The sequence below is a fragment of the Psammomys obesus genome, unplaced genomic scaffold (assembly GCF_907164565.1).
Source record: "Psammomys obesus unplaced genomic scaffold, mPsaObe1.curated_primary_1811, whole genome shotgun sequence".
NCBI classification, from domain to species: domain Eukaryota; kingdom Metazoa; phylum Chordata; class Mammalia; order Rodentia; family Muridae; genus Psammomys; species Psammomys obesus.
The window spans coordinates 9,339,796-9,357,007 of NW_026596152.1; the positions used below are offsets into that span (position 1 = coordinate 9,339,796).

Consider the following 17,212-nt stretch of genomic DNA (forward strand, 5'->3'; position numbering starts at 1 on the left):
GCAAGGGGCGGGGCCGGCGCTGACCCAGCCCGCGGCTCCCCGCCGGCCCGCGTCCTCCTCGCCCGCTGGAGAGCTGCGCCACCATGGAGGCCACCGGGGTGCTGCCGTTCGTGCGCGGCGTGGACCTCAGCGGCAACGACTTCAAGGTCAGCTGGGGGGGGGGGGGGGGGGGGCGGGGGGGGGCGACCCCTACGCCGCCCACCCTCTGCGCTTCCGGGGCCGGCGGGCGGGGCGGGCGGGCCTCCGCGAGGCTTCCCGGGCCTGCCCCGCCCGCGGCGGGAGACCTGGGCGGGGGCTCCGGGGCCTGGGACCGCGCGGGACAGGATCCCGCGAGCCGCGCACCCGACCCGGTGCCACCGAGGGACTACGCCCTAGCCAGCCACCGCCCCTCCCCGTGGTCTCCGGGCCAGTCATTTCTCCCCTCGCAGCCCCGGGTGTTCTCATCCGACCCAGGGGGTTAGGAACAGCCTTTTTGGAGGCGTGGAGTGGAAAGAGATCTGTTAATACGGAGCGTCCGACCGGTGTGCGAGGTCCTAGGCTGCGTGTCTGCGCGGCTGCTAGACTGAGGGGCCAGGGGACAGGCAACCCGCCGCCCAGGTTCTGGGCAGTGAAGACAGACCAGGCTATGGGTGTAGTGGTCACAGTACCGGGGAGACAGAGGCAGGTGCATCTCTGAATTCGTCGAGGCCAGCCTGAGCTACAAAGCAAGTTCCAGGACAGCCAGAGAAACCCCGGCTTGACTTTAAGGGGGTGAGGTTGGGGAATGTAGCAGGCTCATCGCAGGCCCGGGACAGAAAAGCTGGACTGGAGGATCAGCTGAGCGACCTAGGCCCTCTGCTGTGGCATCCATCCCTTTCAGATTGGGGGAGGGGGACTAAGGAGGAGGAAGTAGGCTCCTCGTGAGCTCACCTGCACGTGGATACACATTTGACCCTGTACACAGCTGCCAGCGCTTTGCCCTATCCTCAGTTCGGGTCTCTATGTGCCCTCTCTGGATTGGGAACGTCTGAGTCACTCTGGAGAATGTGGCTGGAGGAGGAGGAGACAGCAGCAAAAGGCAATCAAGCTTCACGCTGCTCAGATGTCAAAACTAACCAAGTGTAGCCGGGCAGTTGTGGCGCAGGCCTTTAATCCCAGAACTGGGGAGGCAGAGGCAAGCAGATCTCTGTGAGTTCCAAGCCAGTCAGGGCTTTACAGAGAAACCCTGGGAGGGATGGGGTGGGGGACCAGAAACACATAGCTGGGTATTGGTGGCTCAGGCCTTTAAACCCAGCACTCAGGAGGCAGAGGCAGGCAGATCTCTGTTAGTTCAAGGCCAGCCTGGTCTACAGAGTGAGATCCAGGACAGTCAAGGCTACACAGAGAAGCCCTGTTTTGAAAAACAAAAACAGCTAGAATGCTGAAGTGGGCATTACATGTGAGGAGAGAATGAATGAGATTGTGCCAGGATCCGTGGGGAGCTGGGCCCTTAGTGCAGTCTGGGGAATATTAGAGGGAATCTTATCCCAAATAGCCAAACTGCCTGAAACCCCAGGCAGAGCCATTTGAGTGGAGTCCTGGGTGTCCCTTGAAACACACCAGGTTTGTCTGGCCTCCTCGGGACATAAGCTTCAGCTAGAGACACAGATTTGGGCCAGGACTTTCGTCCTCTGAGGGCTTTCATGTAGTCCCACTTTGTAACAAATTGAAGTACAAAGTGAAGTGTCTAAGGAGTTAACTCCAGCCTCCAGGCTGTCGTGGGGACCACAGAAGGTGGTGGGAGCGGGGACACTCCTCTTTCAGACTGACCTCACCATGATCACCCCCCCCTCAGGGTGGCTACTTCCCTGAGAATGTCAAGGCTATGACCAGCCTGAGATGGCTAAAGCTGAATCGCACAGGCCTCTGCTACCTTCCTGAAGAACTAGCGGCTCTGCAGAAGTTGGTAAGGGGCCTGGACAGCAGGGAGGGTCCCTGTCATAGGGCCTGGGCCAGGTGGGCACACCCTGAAAAAAAAGTCACATAGGGGCCTGGAGAGATGGCTCAGAGGTTAAGAGCACCGGCTGCTCTTCCAAGGTCCTGAGTTCAATTCCCACCAACCACATGGTGGCTCACAACCATCTATGATGAGATCTGGTGTCCTCTTCTGGAATGCAGGTGTACATGCAGGCATAACATTGTGAACATAATAAATAAATAAGTCACACAGAGAGAAAAACAGAATAGCTGGGGGCAAATTTGGTGGAGGAGGAGTGGGTACCCCATCCGGGAGATATACAGGGAAGGTAGGGTGTTTAAAGGGGAATGGCCTTCCCGGGTGGGCATCAGGGGCTGTACACCTTAGGTCCCCAGCTGAGCCTCTGACTCTGTCCTGTCCAGGAGCACCTGTCTGTGAGCCACAACCATCTGACAACACTGCATGGGGAACTGTCCAGCCTGCCTTCGCTTCGGGTGAGTGTTGGCCAGGGCTTCGGTAGGGTCAGGGGTGGGTCAGAGTCTGCCCTCCTCTCCTCTGAGTCCTGTGTTTGCTGCAAGAGGCCTCCGTTATGCCTTATGGCAGGAATGTATATGAGAATGTTCTGGGAGAAAAGCGAGGACGTCTCAAAGCCCACCATCTTCTTGGACAGTTGTGAGCATGGCCTGTGCAAGCAGAACGTGGTGCTAGTCCGTGTTAGGTTGTCATATGACTCTAACCTCTACCGCACAGATAGGTGACCCCGGACAGCAGTATAGCTGGGTTGACAGGGCCTGGTTTATCCTTTGCAGGTCCAGAGCTCCAAGATGTTCGGGGACCAGGGTCTGATTTGGGCTCCCTGACTGTGAACCAGGGCTTTGCCACTTACTAGCTGTCTTAGTTACTTTTCTATTGCTGTAACAAAACACAGGACCAAGGCAACTTACAAAAGAAAGCATTTAGTTTAGGGCTCACAGTTCCAAGAGTCATGAGCACCACAGCAGAAAGCATTTAGTTTGGGGCTCACAGTTCAAGAGTCCCTGAGCACCATAGCGGAAAGCAGGGCCGTAGGCAGGCATGGTGCTATAGCGGTAGCTGAGAGCATACATGTTGAGACAACAGCCACGAAGCAGGAAGTGGCAGTGGCGTGGGCTTCTGAAACTTCAAAGCCTGCCCCCCGTGAAGCACCTCCTCCATCAAGGCCACGCCTCCTTCTTAAAATTAATTAAGTTATGTATTTACTTTACATCCCAATAGCAGCTTCCCCTCCCTCCTCTCTTCCCTCTCACTTCCACTCACCCCCCTTCTCTTTTGCCTCAGAAAAGGGGAGGCCTCCCATGGATATCAGCCAGCCCCACTTGGCAACCCTAAGGCCACACCTCCTAACCCTTCCCAAACACTTCCACCAACTGCAGACCAAACATTCAAATATATACGGCTTTGGGGGCCATTGTCACCCACACCATCATAGTGGCTAAATAGCTTGGACAAGTCCCTCCCTCACTTTCTTCCAGCAGGTAGGCTGTGCTTTAAAAAAAAAAAAATGGCAGATTTCTGGGCAGCAGTGGCGCACATCCTTAATCCCAGCACTCAGGAGGCAGAGGCAGGTGGATCTCTGTGAGTTTGGGGCCAGCCTGGTCTACAGAGTGAGTTCCTGGACAGCCAGGGCTACACAGAGAAACCCTATCTAAAAAACCCAAAATCAAAACGAAAGAAAGCAGCAGATGTGGCTCTTGCTGCATTCAACATCCAGAAGAAGCAGCGGGGTCCCTCCACAGTCCCCTGGCCCCAGCCTTCTGCTCAGACTTCTACACATCTCTGAGCTTTCAGGGGCGCACAGCGTTGAAGTGACTTATAGTATCACTTAGCTGGGAAGTTAGCTGGCTTGTCCCAGCCTGGGAAGGGACACAGGGACTGCATGAACTGCACGTGGCGCACATGCATACATTCAGGCATTCACCATACCTAAAGAAAAAGGTATTCTGCTAGGCCAGTGGCACAGAGACTATAATCCCAGCTAGGAGAGGTTAAGGTAGGTAAGCAGGAAAGCTTAAGACCCTCTGGGCTACAGAGTGAGTTCAGGTCCAGCTGGACAAGCTAGACAAACATTGACTCAGAATGAAATGTGGAGTTGAACACAGGGCACATGCCTTTAATCCCAGCGGGAGGCAGAGGCAGGAGGATCTCTGAGTTCAAGGCCAGCCTGGGCTACATAGCGAGTTCCAGGACATCGAGAGCTACAGAGTGAGATCCTGTCTTGGGCGTAAAAAGAAAAAGTGGGTGGGGATATAGTTCGTTGACAGTGTGCATGCTTGTTTCATGCCAAGCCCTGCGCTTCCATCCTACTGCTGCAACTCTGAAGGCCCCATATTGGACTCAGAGTCACATTGGCATTGGGATTTAAAGTTTGAAGAGGTGCTCTCGAGGAGGGTAGGAAGAGCACACCAGATGGACTGAGCAAAGGTCAGAAGTGGGAGAGTCCTGAGACCTGGCCTCCAATTTCTGAAGAGGCACCGCACCTGGCCTGTGCTTCTCTGTAAGAGCAGAAGGTAAGGATCACAAATTCTTCCCTTATCCACCTAGGCCATTGTAGCTCGGGCCAACAGCCTGAAGAATTCTGGAGTCCCTGATGATATCTTCAAGCTGGATGATCTCTCAGTTCTGGTCAGTGGTCACCTGCCCATGTGGCCCCTATGATGCCCAGTCATCCGTCCTCACTCAGGAAAGTCTCTGGGGCCACATCATCCCCTAAAGTAGACAGTGCTGGGCCAACATCACTCATGGACTCAGCCATGAGTCCATGGGACTCTAAGCCAGCCTCCTTCCACTCAGGATCTGTTTCCCTCTGGCCCCAAATGTTCTCATCACCCTCTCTTCAGTGTCCTGCCGGATCCTTGAGTATGGCAGAGACATACCCTGGCATGACCTTGTCCCCTTTCCCTAGGACTTAAGCCATAACCAGTTGACAGAATGCCCACGGGAGCTGGAGAATGCCAAGAACATGCTAGTGCTCAACCTCAGCCATAACAGGTGCTGGGAGGTCAGCGGCAGGCGGGCGGTCCAGAGCTGGGTGTGGTGGAGGACTGACGGCAGCCTTTCTCTCTGCACGGCAGCATCGAGTCCATCCCCAACCAGCTGTTCATCAACCTCACGGACCTGCTGTACCTGGACCTCAGCGAGAACCGCCTAGAGAGCCTTCCGCCTCAGATGCGCCGCCTCGTGCACCTCCAGACCCTGGTGCTGAACGGAAACCCGCTGCTGCATGCACAGCTCCGGTAGGCCCTGCTTTTCCATGCTTGGCCCCTCGCCCTCAGGCCTTGGCATCGGCCTGTGCCGGCTGAACATCCTGCCCACTCCTGTCCACCCCATCCCCAGCTACACCCCTGGAGTGGGCTTGCCCTCAGGTGACAGCTCCTTCCTCGCAGGCAGCTCCCCGCCATGATGGCCCTACAGACCCTGCACCTTCGGAACACCCAGCGCACCCAGAACAACCTCCCCACAAGCCTGGAGGGCCTGAGCAACCTTGCAGGTGCGGGCTATGTGGGGATCCCCTGTTCTCACTCCTTGAGCTTGCCTGCCTCCTCGGGAATGAAGGGACTGAGCCCTGCCTCTTGAGTCACATCTCACAGACAAGTTAGACAGGGCCTTGCTGTGTGTCTCTAGCTGCCTGGCCTGGCTGCTACTCACTATGTAAGTGGGTTGACCTTGAACTCATAGCAGTCCCCCTGTCTTAGTGTCTCAGGTGCTGTACACTCTGGCCAACTCCCATTTGGTGCTATGAAAAAGTCTCTTAAATGTAGATACTGCAGGCGTGTATGTTGTTGCTTGCCTAAGACCACACAAGCTGGTGGTAGAAGAGTTGGAATTCACACTGAGGCTTCCTTCTTCTGGTGGCTGCTGTGTGGGTCTCAACTGACGTGCCCCCCCATGCCCTAGATGTTGACCTGTCATGCAATGACTTGACAAGGGTGCCGGAGTGCCTGTACACCCTCCCTAACCTGCACCGCCTCAACCTCAGTAGCAACCAGATCTCAGAGCTGTCCCTGTGCATTGACCAGTGGGTGCACCTGGAGACCTTGAATCTGTCTCGCAACCAGCTCACCTCCCTGCCTGTGAGCCTGTGCCTGGGACATCGGGTGGCCCGGGCGGGTGGGACATCGGGTGGCCTGGGCGGGAGTGCCGGGCTCCACGCTAACTGACCCCCTGCCCCTCCAGTCAGCCATTTGCAAGCTGACCAAGCTGAAGAAGCTGTACCTGAACTCCAACAAGCTGGACTTCGACGGGCTGCCTTCCGGCATCGGCAAGCTCAGCAGCCTGGAGGAGTTCATGGCTGCTAACAACAACCTGGAGCTGATTCCCGAGAGTCTTTGCAGGTGCTGGGCTAGGGTGGGAGTGAAGCTGGGGCTAACCCCACAGCCTGCTGACGTGCCTGCATCCTGCTAAGGACTGACTTGCCTTCAGGGATGCGGCCCCACCCCATCCCACACCCAACTTGGGGTTCCCAGACTAACTTTTAGGAAGTTAATGTTAGGGTCTAGGTCAGAATGGCTCCAACACCACTAAATTTGTGGGTCCCCTCCGTTGGTGAAAAATCACTGACTCTCCTATGGATACCTTGCTCAAAGACAAAGAATTGGGGAAGCCCCTCTCCCCGGGCCTAATGGCAACACTGTATCCCCTAAGGCTCTGGCTGGCCTGTCTTTACAGGTGCCCAAAGCTGAAGAAACTTGTCCTGAACAAGAACCGCCTGGTGACCCTCCCAGAGGCCATCCACTTCCTGACAGAAATCGAGGTCAGGCAGGCGGGGCCGGTGTGGAGTGGGGACAGGGTATCAGCAAGAACGGAGCAGAGGGTGTGCCTGTGTCTTGGAGACCTAGCAACAGCCGTCTAGGGGCAGTGCGCAGGCACCTCTGGGGAGAGCGCCTGCTCATCAGCACACCATCGTGTGACTAAAGCCTCACAGGCAGCTGCAGGGCGGCCAGTGTCAGAACTTGGTTCCTGGGCCTGGCTCTAGACCGAAGTGAGGGGCAGGTGTGTGGCTTAGAGGTTGGCCTCCAGACCAGCACCGCCTCTGCTCACCTACCAGGTCCTGGACGTTCGAGAGAACCCCAGCCTGATCATGCCGCCCAAGCCTGCTGACCGCGCTGCCGAGTGGTACAACATCGACTTCTCACTGCAGAACCAGCTAAGGCTGGCGGGCGCCTCCCCCGCCACCGTGGCTGCCGCCGCAGCGGGTAGGCAGAACGTGGTCTGGCGTGGGAGCAAGGGCATGTCTCTGGACCTCTGCTTACCCATTTGCAATCTGGGTACAAGGGTTGGCCCCTGGCTGAATGTCCAGTAGCCAGCCCAGCGGGACACAGACACCTGCATCTCCCATAAGTAGGGAGCGGGTCCAAGGACCCCTTGGCTCGCAAGATGCGGCTTCGGAGACGCAAGGACTCAGCCCAGGATGACCAGGCCAAGCAAGTGTTAAAAGGCATGTCAGATGTTGCCCAGGAGAAGAACAAAAAACAAGAGGTAGGTCAGGTCAGGCCTGGGGCAGGGCAGGTCTAGACTCTTAGGAGGAAGAGGGGCCCTGAGGAGAGAGAATGGCTAATGCCAAGGTGAGGGAAGCAGAGGCCAGTCTTAGTGTCTCAGTAGAGTTAGTACTGCTCCTGTGTCTCCAGGAAAGCATAGATGCCCGGGCACCTGGGGGCAAGGCGCGACGCTGGGACCAGGGCCTGGAGAAGCCACGCCTTGACTACTCAGAGTTCTTCACCGAGGATGTGGGCCAGCTGCCCGGCTTGACCATCTGGCAAATTGAGAACTTTGTGCCTGTGCTGGTGGAGGAAGCCTTCCATGGCAAGTTCTACGAGGCTGACTGCTACATTGTGCTCAAGGTGGGGCTGCCTCCTAGTGTTCTGCACCTTGTGCCTCGTTGAGGTGCCGGGTGGGCGGCAGGCTGGTGGGGCAGTCGAGGCGGTGGTGGCATTCATGTGGCCTAGAAAGCCACAGGCGTTCCTGGGGCTGGGAAGTCTCGAATGGCCCTAGAAGGCGCTCATGGCCAATGCCTTGGTCTCCTCAGACCTTCCTGGATGACAGTGGTTCCCTGAACTGGGAGATCTACTACTGGATTGGCGGGGAGGCCACGCTCGACAAGAAAGCCTGCTCCGCCATCCACGCGGTCAACCTGCGCAACTACCTGGGCGCTGAGTGCCGCACTGTGCGAGAGGAGATGGGAGATGAGAGCGAGGAGTTCCTGCAGGTGCAGTGAGCACACAGCCAGGAGGGAACTCGGGCCTTACATACATGGGGAGGGCAGGGAGCTCAGGCCAAAGGTAGTGACGGGAGCCTCAGACAGCAGGGTGAGGTCTGGGGAGCATGAGGTGGTCCGGTTTGAAGTCCGTGGCTGGCAGGGAAGGGTCCCAGCTTTGGGAGCTGGAAGACGGGATTAGGAATGGAGCTCAGGATCAGGGCTGGCACCAATAGCTCTTGGGGCAGGTTACAGGCTCGGGGATAAGGGAAGAGCCAAGCCCTAGAAAAAGCCAGTTGGCAGATTTGCTGTTTCTCCCCTACAGCCAGCTAGGTTAGCCCTAGCGATGGCATGCCGCTGGAGTTTACTCCAGGCCACCCAGGCCTGCAAGCCTCCACAAACGGCTCTCAGGCTGTCCTCCATGTGGGCATAGGCCAGTGCTCCCTGCGCTACCCCATCCCGCTCTGACTCTGTCGGTTTGCCCGCGCTTGGGCTGTGTAAGCTCTACCAAGCCTGGCAGGTAGTTGGTGGGGCAGGGAACGGCTCAGTGATGAAGAACCATGCTCGCACATACAGGTGTTTGACAATGACATCTCCTACATTGAAGGCGGAACGGCCAGCGGTTTCTATACTGTGGAAGATACACACTATGTCACCAGGTTAGTGGGCAGAGCAGGGTGGCGTTGGCCTGGACTGCTGGGATTGGGCGGAGGCAAGGGTGCGTCGGTGCCCCCAGTAAATCATTCTTGCCCTGCTCCCCAGGATGTACCGGGTATATGGGAAAAAGAACATCAAGTTGGAGCCTGTGCCCCTCAAGGGGGCCTCCCTGGATCCAAGGTGAGCCCCCTGGGAAGAGAGGAAGTAGGCGTGCTTGTCATCAGTTGCCTCCTCACCAAGGAGGAAGCGACCTTGTTAACTTCTCCTCAGAGCTTGGCAGGGAAGCCTGAGGTCTTCGAGAAAGAGAGACCAGAACCCCATCTTTTGGGTCAGGGAGCAGGGACCTTACTCTTCCTGTCCTATCCAGGTTTGTGTTCCTCCTGGACCGAGGACTGGACATCTATGTGTGGCGGGGAGCCCAGGCTACCCTGAGCAGCAGCACTAAGGCAAGGTAGGTGGTCAGTGGAGCATTCTGGGCAAGGGAAGGTCCCCAAAGAACAGCAGGGCTGTGCTGAGGGCTTTGCATCTGTCCTCAGGCTCTTTGCAGAGAAAATTAACAAGAATGAGCGGAAAGGAAAGGCAGAAATCACACTCCTGATGCAGGGCCAAGAGCTGCCAGAGTTCTGGGAGGTGCTGGGTGGGGAGCCCTCTGAGGTCAAGCAGCACGTGCCTGACGACTTCTGGCCGCCCCAGCCCAAGCTCTACAAGGTGGGTCATGGTGCTGGGTGCGGGGCCAGCCTGAGCTCAGCCGGTCGGTTGTGCTGTGGGCTTTGGGGAAACAGGGCATCCACCACCTGTGGGAGGAGCTCAGTCTGGAAGCCAACTTTGAGGGTGGAGCCAGCATGCTCTTCTGGAAGGTGGGCCAGAAGCTCCAGGGTCCCAGAGCTGAGCATTTGCCTTAATTCTGTGCAAGGTAGGAGACTGAGATTCTTATGAGCAGAAAAGAGACAGGTTAAGAGGTCAGAAGCACCCTGTCTCGAAACCCAATAAATAAATAAAAATAAATCAGAAACAACAGTAAAGACCTAGATTGGGCAAGCAAGGGAAACTTGTATTTAAACACCCGTCCAGTTTAGTGTGGTGGCGCACACCTTTAATCCCAGCACTTTTGGGAGGCAGAGGCAGGCAGATCTCTGAGTTTGAGGCCAAGCAGAGATAAACAGTAAGTCCCTGTCTCTAAAACTAGTCCTTTCAGTGCAGCAGAGATGGCCTAGTAGTTAAAAGAACTTGTTGCTCTTCCAAAAGGAACTGGGTGGTCAAGTCCCAGGACCCACGGAGTAGCTCTCATTCCAGGGATCCAACACCGCCTTCTGGCCTCCCTCTGTAGGCGCCAAAGATACATGTGATACACATACTTACAGGCAAAATATGCACACTTAAAAATAGCAACTAAGGCCCGGCAGTGGCGGTGCACGCCTTCCAACCCCAGCGCATGGGGGCAACGGAGCTCTGAATTTGAGGCCAGCCTTGTCTACAGACCGGGAGTTCCAGGACAGCCAGGGTTACACAGAAAAACCCTGTCTTGAAAAAAACAATTAGGGGCTGGAGAGATGGCTCAGAGGTTAAGAGCACTGTCTGTCCTTCCAAAGGACCTGAGTTCAATTCCCAGCAACCACAGGGTGGCTCAGAACCATCTATAGTGAGATCTGGTGCCCTCTTCTGGCGTGCAGGCACGCATGCAAGTAAAATGATGTTTAGATAATAAATCTTTAAAAAAAAGTAATTGAAAAAAATAAAAAGCTCTTTACTGGCTTGGAGTGGGGCTCTGGAGTGGAGCACTCGCCTGGAATGGGAAACCCTGTACCGCTCCCTGCACTAGAAAAAACCAACGAACACCGAACGTGGGGAAGAGCGCCATAAAATGTCGTTTAGTTTGAAGGGAAACAGTCCAGACAGCAAGGTAGGGACCTGGGCCCCAATTGTGGTGGGGTCTGCCGGACCCGTCTCTTTTCCTTCCAGGTGGGTCTGGGTCTGGGCTACTTGGAGCTTCCGCAGATCAACTACAAGCTGTCAGTGGAACATAAAAAACGGCCAAAGGTGGAACTGCTGCCAGAAATGAGACTGGTGAGGTGGAGGCGGGTGGGCGTGGGTCCTCCATCATTCCATGTTGCCCAGGGCCTGACCTCCAGCCGTCCGTCCTACAGCTGCAGAGCCTGCTGGACACGCGCTGTGTGTACATCCTGGACTGCTGGTCTGATGTCTTCATCTGGCTTGGCCGCAAGTCTCCACGCCTAGTGCGGGCTGCTGCACTCAAGCTGGGCCAGGAGCTGTGTGGGATGCTGCACCGGCCACGCCATGCAGTGGTCAGCCGAAGCCTGGAGGGCACCGAGGCGCAGGTCCACCCTCATGCCCAGCTTGTTTTCCACTGCCCACCATGCCCTAGCCCCTCGGTGGCCCAAATCCACGCTGTAACCTGTCCCAATTTCTTTTTGCTAAGCCCACCTCCAGCTCCTGTTTAGACCCCATCCCTTGAGTGCTGCCTGCCTTTTCCAAGACTTGCTAGATTCCCTCAGCCTCTAACCTAACTGTGCTGTACCTCTCTCCAGTTCGGGCATTATCCTGTTCTCCACAGGTGTTCAAGGCCAAGTTCAAAAACTGGGACGATGTGTTGACCGTGGACTACACACGAAATGCAGAGGCTGTGCTGCAGGGCACAGGCCTCTCTGGGAAGGTGAAGCGGGACACAGAGAAGACAGACCAGATGAAGGCTGACCTCACTGCACTCTTCCTACCTCGGCAGCCACCAATGGCACTGGCTGAGGTACGGTGAGGCCTGTGAAGGGGAGGTGTGTGAGAGGCAAGGGTCTCTGCACAGCACGATGCTCAGACCTCCTTGGGGCCGGGATGACAGGCAGAGCAGCTGATGGAGGAATGGAACGAGGACCTGGATGGCATGGAAGGCTTCGTGCTGGAGGGCCGGAAGTTCACTCGACTGCCAGAGGAGGAGTTTGGCCACTTCTACACACAAGACTGCTATGTCTTCCTCTGCAGGTGCCATAACAAAACCTCACCCTCTTGCCCTCTTTTTCCGTACGCAACCCCTGCTCACCACTGTCTAAACTGCAGGTACTGGGTACCTGTGGAGTATGAGGAGGAAGAGAAGACAGCAGACAAGGAGAGGAAGGTCTCTGAGGACGGTACAGAAGGGGAGGAAGCAGCAGCAGCTGAGGCAGAGGAGAAGCAGCCTGAGGAGGATTTTCAGTGCATAGTTTACTTCTGGCAGGGCCGGGAGGCCTCCAACATGGGCTGGCTTACCTTCACCTTCAGTCTACAGAAGAAGTTTGAGAGCCTCTTCCCTGGCAAGCTGGAGGTAGGCCTCAAACGCCCTGAGCTGTGCCCCGTGGCCTATGGTTGGGATGCTAGCATGATTGAACCAGACCTGAGGAGGCCTGACCCCTGAAGGGCAGGCAGGCAGGCAGGGTCTAGGGAAGAACCCAGCACTTCTGATCCACAGGTAGTACGCATGACACAGCAGCAAGAGAACCCCAAGTTCCTGTCCCATTTCAAAAGAAAGTTCATCATCCACCGGGGCAAGAGGAAGGCGGCCCAGGGCACTCTCCAGCCGAGCCTCTACCAGATCCGCACCAACGGCAGTGCCCTCTGCACTCGGTGGGTACCTGGCGTGGAGAGGGGCAGGAGTCCATGGGTGGGAGAAACGCTGCTGACCCTCCTTCCCACAGGTGCATCCAGATCAACACTGACTCCAGCCTTCTCAACTCCGAGTTTTGCTTCATCCTCAAGGTGAGGCTGCAGAGGACAGCAGAGCAGGGTGGTGGGCAAGGAACCAGACCTGACCCAAGCCCCCTGTGCATGCCATAGGTCCCCTTTGAAAGTGAGGACAACCAAGGCATCGTGTATGCCTGGGTGGGCCGGGCATCAGACCCTGACGAAGCCAAGCTGGCAGAAGACATACTGAACACCATGTTTGATGCCTCCTACAGCAAACAGGTAATAGAGGCGGGGGCAGGCAGAATGGCGAGAGCAGATGAGGGCCCTGGCTTATCAGCTCCTCCCGTAGGTCATCAACGAAGGCGAGGAGCCAGAGAACTTCTTCTGGGTGGGCATCGGTGCCCAGAAACCCTACGACGAAGATGCAGAGTACATGAAGCACACAAGGCTCTTCAGGTGAGTGCCTGACCCTCCTCTAGCTTCAGTCCCTTCTCCAACCTGCCCTTCACCATGGCTGTTGCCCTTCAGGTGTTCCAATGACAAGGGCTACTTCGCAGTGACTGAGAAATGCTCTGACTTTTGCCAAGATGACCTGGCAGACGATGACATCATGCTGCTGGACAATGGCCAAGAAGTGAGACCCTGCCCCACTCAGACCCTGCCTGTTGGATTAAGACGTTGCAGATGGGGGTGGTGGGGCCAGAGGGAAGCATTCCCACCAGCCACCGGTGAACCACTAGAGTGTCACGTGCAGAGACCCTGGGTTCAGTTTTGACAAAAGGCCAAGACACCATGTGACCATTTCCTCCGCTGGATCCACAGGTGTACATGTGGGTTGGGACCCAGACAAGCCAAGTGGAGATCAAACTGAGTCTGAAGGCCTGCCAGGTAAGAGGGAGACTGAAGCCAGCCTGATGGTGGCAGGAGCCCCCTGCCCCTCCGTCGCCCTGGACAGAGGTCTGGGAAGGGGCACTGTGGTCAGTCCAGCGGGATTCGGGACTACCTGGGTCCTGTTCTCCTCACCAGGTTTACATCCAGCACACGCGCTCCAAGGCAAACGAGCGGCCACGCCGTCTGCGCCTGGTTCGCAAAGGCAACGAGCAGCGGCCCTTCACCCGCTGCTTCCACGCCTGGAGCGCCTTCCGCCAAGCCCCAGCCTAGGCAGCACCTAGGACCTCAGACTCCAGTGAGGGCCAGACCTCCCAGCCACCCACATCCTGCAGCTAGCGCACAGCCCCAGGCCCCATCGGTGTGTTCACAGGTGTGCAGATGTACTTTAAAAGATATTAAATGCTTTTATTTTCAATATTTAAAAAATCAGTACTTTTAATATTAAAACAACTAGATTTTTAAAAAAAGACAGAAAAGCCCAAGGTGGAGTGTCCAGGGAAGCCCATCCTCGCCGCCCACACACATGCACACACACCTCTGACCGACTTCAGTCCTGATGACCAGCAGTTTCCGGTCATATGAGCATACACACAGGCCAGGAGCAAGTACCAAAACTGCTGTAGAAATGACTGGCCAGCGCAGTCCAGGCGTTAGAAAAATACTCTGCTTGAGAAAGGGCAGCATGGAGTGCAAGTCCTAACACGCTCCCTCCAGCTGACCTTCGAGCTGGGGGGGCTTCAGGGCCCAGCATCAGCAAGACCGGGTCCCCCAGGTTAACAGGGTGGGGTCAGTGTTAAGGGGCTAGGCAAGGCCAACGGTGGGCTGGGATAAGCAGGTGGTGATGGCTCCAGTCTGCGGGGCGGGCAGGCCCTTCAGTGACAGTCTTGAGATGAACTTGCTGGCGATCTAGGAGGGTACCAAGTGGAAGAGGGCACGGGGACTGTGTCCAATGTAGGATGCAGAGGCACTAGCTACCCAGGCCCACAGAGCTCCAGGCTCCAGCTAGGCTGGGTCCATAGCAGGATTGGTACAGCACATAAGGGCCACGTGCTGGCTCAACAGGCAGGACCTACCAGCCTCAGTGACTCTGCTGTGCAATGGGCTCGGTGAACAGGATGAGCCTCAACTCCTCCACCCGCAGGGTCAGAAGTGGCCTTCTCAATGTCCAGGACCTCAGAGCTAAAAGGCCAGCCCCTTCCTAGCACTGAACTGTGATCTTGACTGTGGGTCCCTAAGCCTCTGACAGCTAGAGGAAGGCAGGTAGGCTTCTAGGAGTGACACCATTCTAGAGGCCTGCCAGGGTCCCAGCTGGGGTGAGGTATGGCAGCTGCTGTGTGGTAAGGCCTGGCTGCCCCTGCAGCACCTCATTTAATCAGAAGGGTGTAGGCCCGGGCCTCATCTGCTCCCAGGTTCCGAAGGTTCTTCTCAGAGTCCTCGGGAGAGCTGGGGAGGGGCAGTAATCAGAAGGGGTGGGGTGGAAGGCCCCTCGTTGCCCTGGGAATGGAGGCTTGGGAGTGAGCAGGTGGCCTCACCCCAGGAAATCCTTCACATATTCCACTGTGACCTCTCCTGTCGTGTCCAGTGTGGTATCCCCACTAGTGGCTGAGTCGAGGGACACAGGTGAGAGTGTGGCCTCGGGTGGGTCTGTGTTATCTGTTGGAAGAAGCGCTCCTCAATAGCCACTCTACATCTAGAGACCTCGTGGGACACGTGTGTGCTTCCAGCCTGGCCCAGTAGCACCAAGCTTGTCCTGACCCCTCTCCCCAGGTACCCTCCAGTCAATGCCTGCCCCAACCCTGTGACCTCTCACCAGCTCCCTTGCTGTGTGTAGAGTCAGGGCTTCCTTCACAGCTCTCTGGGGCCAGAATGATGTTCCGGGTCCCATTGGCCTGGCTCAGCTTGGGTGAGTCTTGAAGCGTGTGGCTACAGAAGTAGAGGGGCGTGTAATGGGGGCTGCTACAGGTGCTACATGGCACCCCCAAACCAGAAACAGGCACTAACGCCGGAGCGTGAAGACCAAGGTGGATAAGGGGCCCCCTCCTCACCCAGGCCGGGTGGCACCTCGGGGCCAGCTGATATCTAGAGAGCAGAGCGGTTCTGTGATGTTGCGAGCACTCAGGGAGAAGCGTTCAAATTCAGACGGAGAAATCAAGTAAAAGCCTGTGAGCAGGAGAAAAGGGCCAAGGAGCGTGTAAGGAAGAATGACCGCCGCCAACCCCTAGCCAGCACGTCTCTGGTGCATAAGCAGAGCCGGGGCTTTCTGCTGAGCCATGGTTGTTCCCAACCACCTGTCCCACCTCACCCTGGCCATGGCGTGTGAAGACACAGGAGGCAATGCCACTGATGTCCTCCTTCCGGATACAGGAGTAGTGCACCTGAGGCCTCAGGCCAGGAACAGAGAAGACGTGGACATCGCCCAGGTTGGTGAGGCAGGCAAGGCAGGTCTCGGCATAGTCCTCAGATAGCACACTGGCAAATGTGGCCAGGGCTACCTTCCGCACACGACAGCCTTCGTGGGCCGTCAGCTTGAATTTGGTCTTCGCGCTTACCTTGGGTAGTGTGAACACCTGGTGACAGATGGCCAGTGAGTTAGGCCCAGCCTTGTTCTAACCACAGAGCTCCTCACTCAGCCCGACACCCAGCTGGCCCTGCAGGCCTCAACCCACCTGTACGTGGAGAGATGCCACCTGCTGGACCAGACACCCTTCCTGTGGACCCAGCCCAGGCTTCGTGGTGCACCTTATCTCTACCTGTCCACATTAACTAGACACATTCATCTGATCTACGCCTGTACCAGAAGTAGCAGAGGACTGGATTCAAGGGGTTACCATGGGACTCTCAGAGAAGGCAGTGAGGTAGAAAGCCTTAGGGGAACCTGGCAGGATTAGAGTGCGCCAGGTCCTTCAGGGGCTGAAGGCTCTTTGATGGAGCAGGCAGAAAAAATGGGCAGAGCAGGGGTTCTAAAAGGTCCAAGATGGGGGCCTAGGTGCACCTCCGTCATCCACAGCAGCTCACCTTGAATTGTTCCTCAGATGCGATGAGCACAGCGTGCCCACCTTGCATGTCAGGCGCCTGTGCCAGATCCCGGGAGGCCTCATAAGGCTCCGGCAGGGGTCGGCCACGACCATCCAACACAGCAATAGCCACCACAGGTGCCCGGTGCATCAGCTGGACCTCCTTGCCCAGCACAGCCTCCACGGCCTGCTCGGGCCGCTTTTCACCGCCCGCTGTGGCTGCCGGAACCTCCAGTGCATAGGCAAAGACGGAGCCTGAGTTGGTGCCTGCCCACATGGTGGGCCCATGGTGGGTCGCTGTGGGGGACAGGTAGAGTGAGGGAGGCCTCCCGAGGAGCCCCATTCCTCATACACCCTTCTCTCTTGCCTGTCTTCATTTCCTAGCTAGCTGTAGGGCTCGGAGCTCAGGTTTCCATACTCCTTTCTCACACCTGCTGTGTGGCCTCAACCCTCTGGTCTGACACACCTGAGCAGAGCGAGGCACAAGCCACCTTGAGAACATCTTCAAGGGGGTTTAAGGGCCACAAACTAGTCCCTGATACCTCCTCCCATCAAGCTACACCCTCAACTCACTCCAGCAAGTGCAATGCCCTCCCGCAAGGCTGGGCATGCTGGCACACCCCTCAGGAGACAGACACAGATCTCTGCCTGCTGAGACCAGCCTGATCTTCATAGCAAGTTCCAGGCAGCCAGGACTCTGGTGAGACCCTGTCTAACACGCAAGCAACAAAAACAAAGAATAAAGTGTGCAGAGGGGCTGGAGAGATGGCTCAGAGGTAAGAGCACTGACTGCTCTTCCAGAGGTCCCGAGTTCAA

At 56.7% G+C, this 17,212-nt stretch overlaps 2 protein-coding genes across 4 annotated transcripts in view; one reads left to right on the plus strand and one right to left on the minus strand.

Annotated features, from left to right (window-relative positions):
• Flii (FLII actin remodeling protein) lies at nt 1–13,808 on the plus strand. Of its 3 annotated transcripts, none has more exons than XM_055594098.1 (30): nt 1–146; nt 1,814–1,924; nt 2,359–2,430; nt 4,517–4,597; nt 4,878–4,963; nt 5,047–5,208; nt 5,359–5,462; nt 5,870–6,045; nt 6,149–6,306; nt 6,641–6,725; nt 7,020–7,167; nt 7,314–7,450; nt 7,600–7,812; nt 7,998–8,177; nt 8,742–8,824; nt 8,928–9,002; nt 9,190–9,273; nt 9,359–9,530; nt 10,782–10,886; nt 10,967–11,158; nt 11,395–11,583; nt 11,674–11,813; nt 11,889–12,132; nt 12,277–12,431; nt 12,503–12,563; nt 12,642–12,770; nt 12,841–12,947; nt 13,020–13,125; nt 13,314–13,379; nt 13,518–13,808. In XM_055594098.1, the coding sequence occupies exons 1-30, from the start codon at nt 84–86 to the stop codon at nt 13,650–13,652; spliced, it is 3,819 nt and encodes a 1,272-aa protein (XP_055450073.1). In that variant the 5' UTR covers nt 1–83; the 3' UTR covers nt 13,653–13,808. The 3 variants fall into 3 exon arrangements, with proteins under 3 accessions (XP_055450073.1, XP_055450074.1, XP_055450075.1); XM_055594099.1 differs by having other exon boundaries at nt 7,317–7,450; XM_055594100.1 differs by lacking the exon at nt 1–146 and adding an exon at nt 989–1,167.
• The window catches only part of Llgl1 (LLGL scribble cell polarity complex component 1), a 14,518-nt gene continuing 11,069 nt past the window's right edge, over nt 13,764–17,212 (minus strand). Inside the window, exons 17-22 of the mRNA XM_055594101.1 lie at nt 16,398–16,693; nt 15,685–15,949; nt 15,428–15,542; nt 15,193–15,305; nt 14,915–15,035; nt 13,764–14,825 (exon numbers count right to left, since the gene is read on the minus strand). Of these exons, the coding sequence (XP_055450076.1) occupies nt 14,747–14,825; nt 14,915–15,035; nt 15,193–15,305; nt 15,428–15,542; nt 15,685–15,949; nt 16,398–16,693 (989 nt within the window). The 3' untranslated portion in view covers nt 13,764–14,746. The remainder of the gene's footprint in view (nt 14,826–14,914; nt 15,036–15,192; nt 15,306–15,427; nt 15,543–15,684; nt 15,950–16,397; nt 16,694–17,212) is intronic.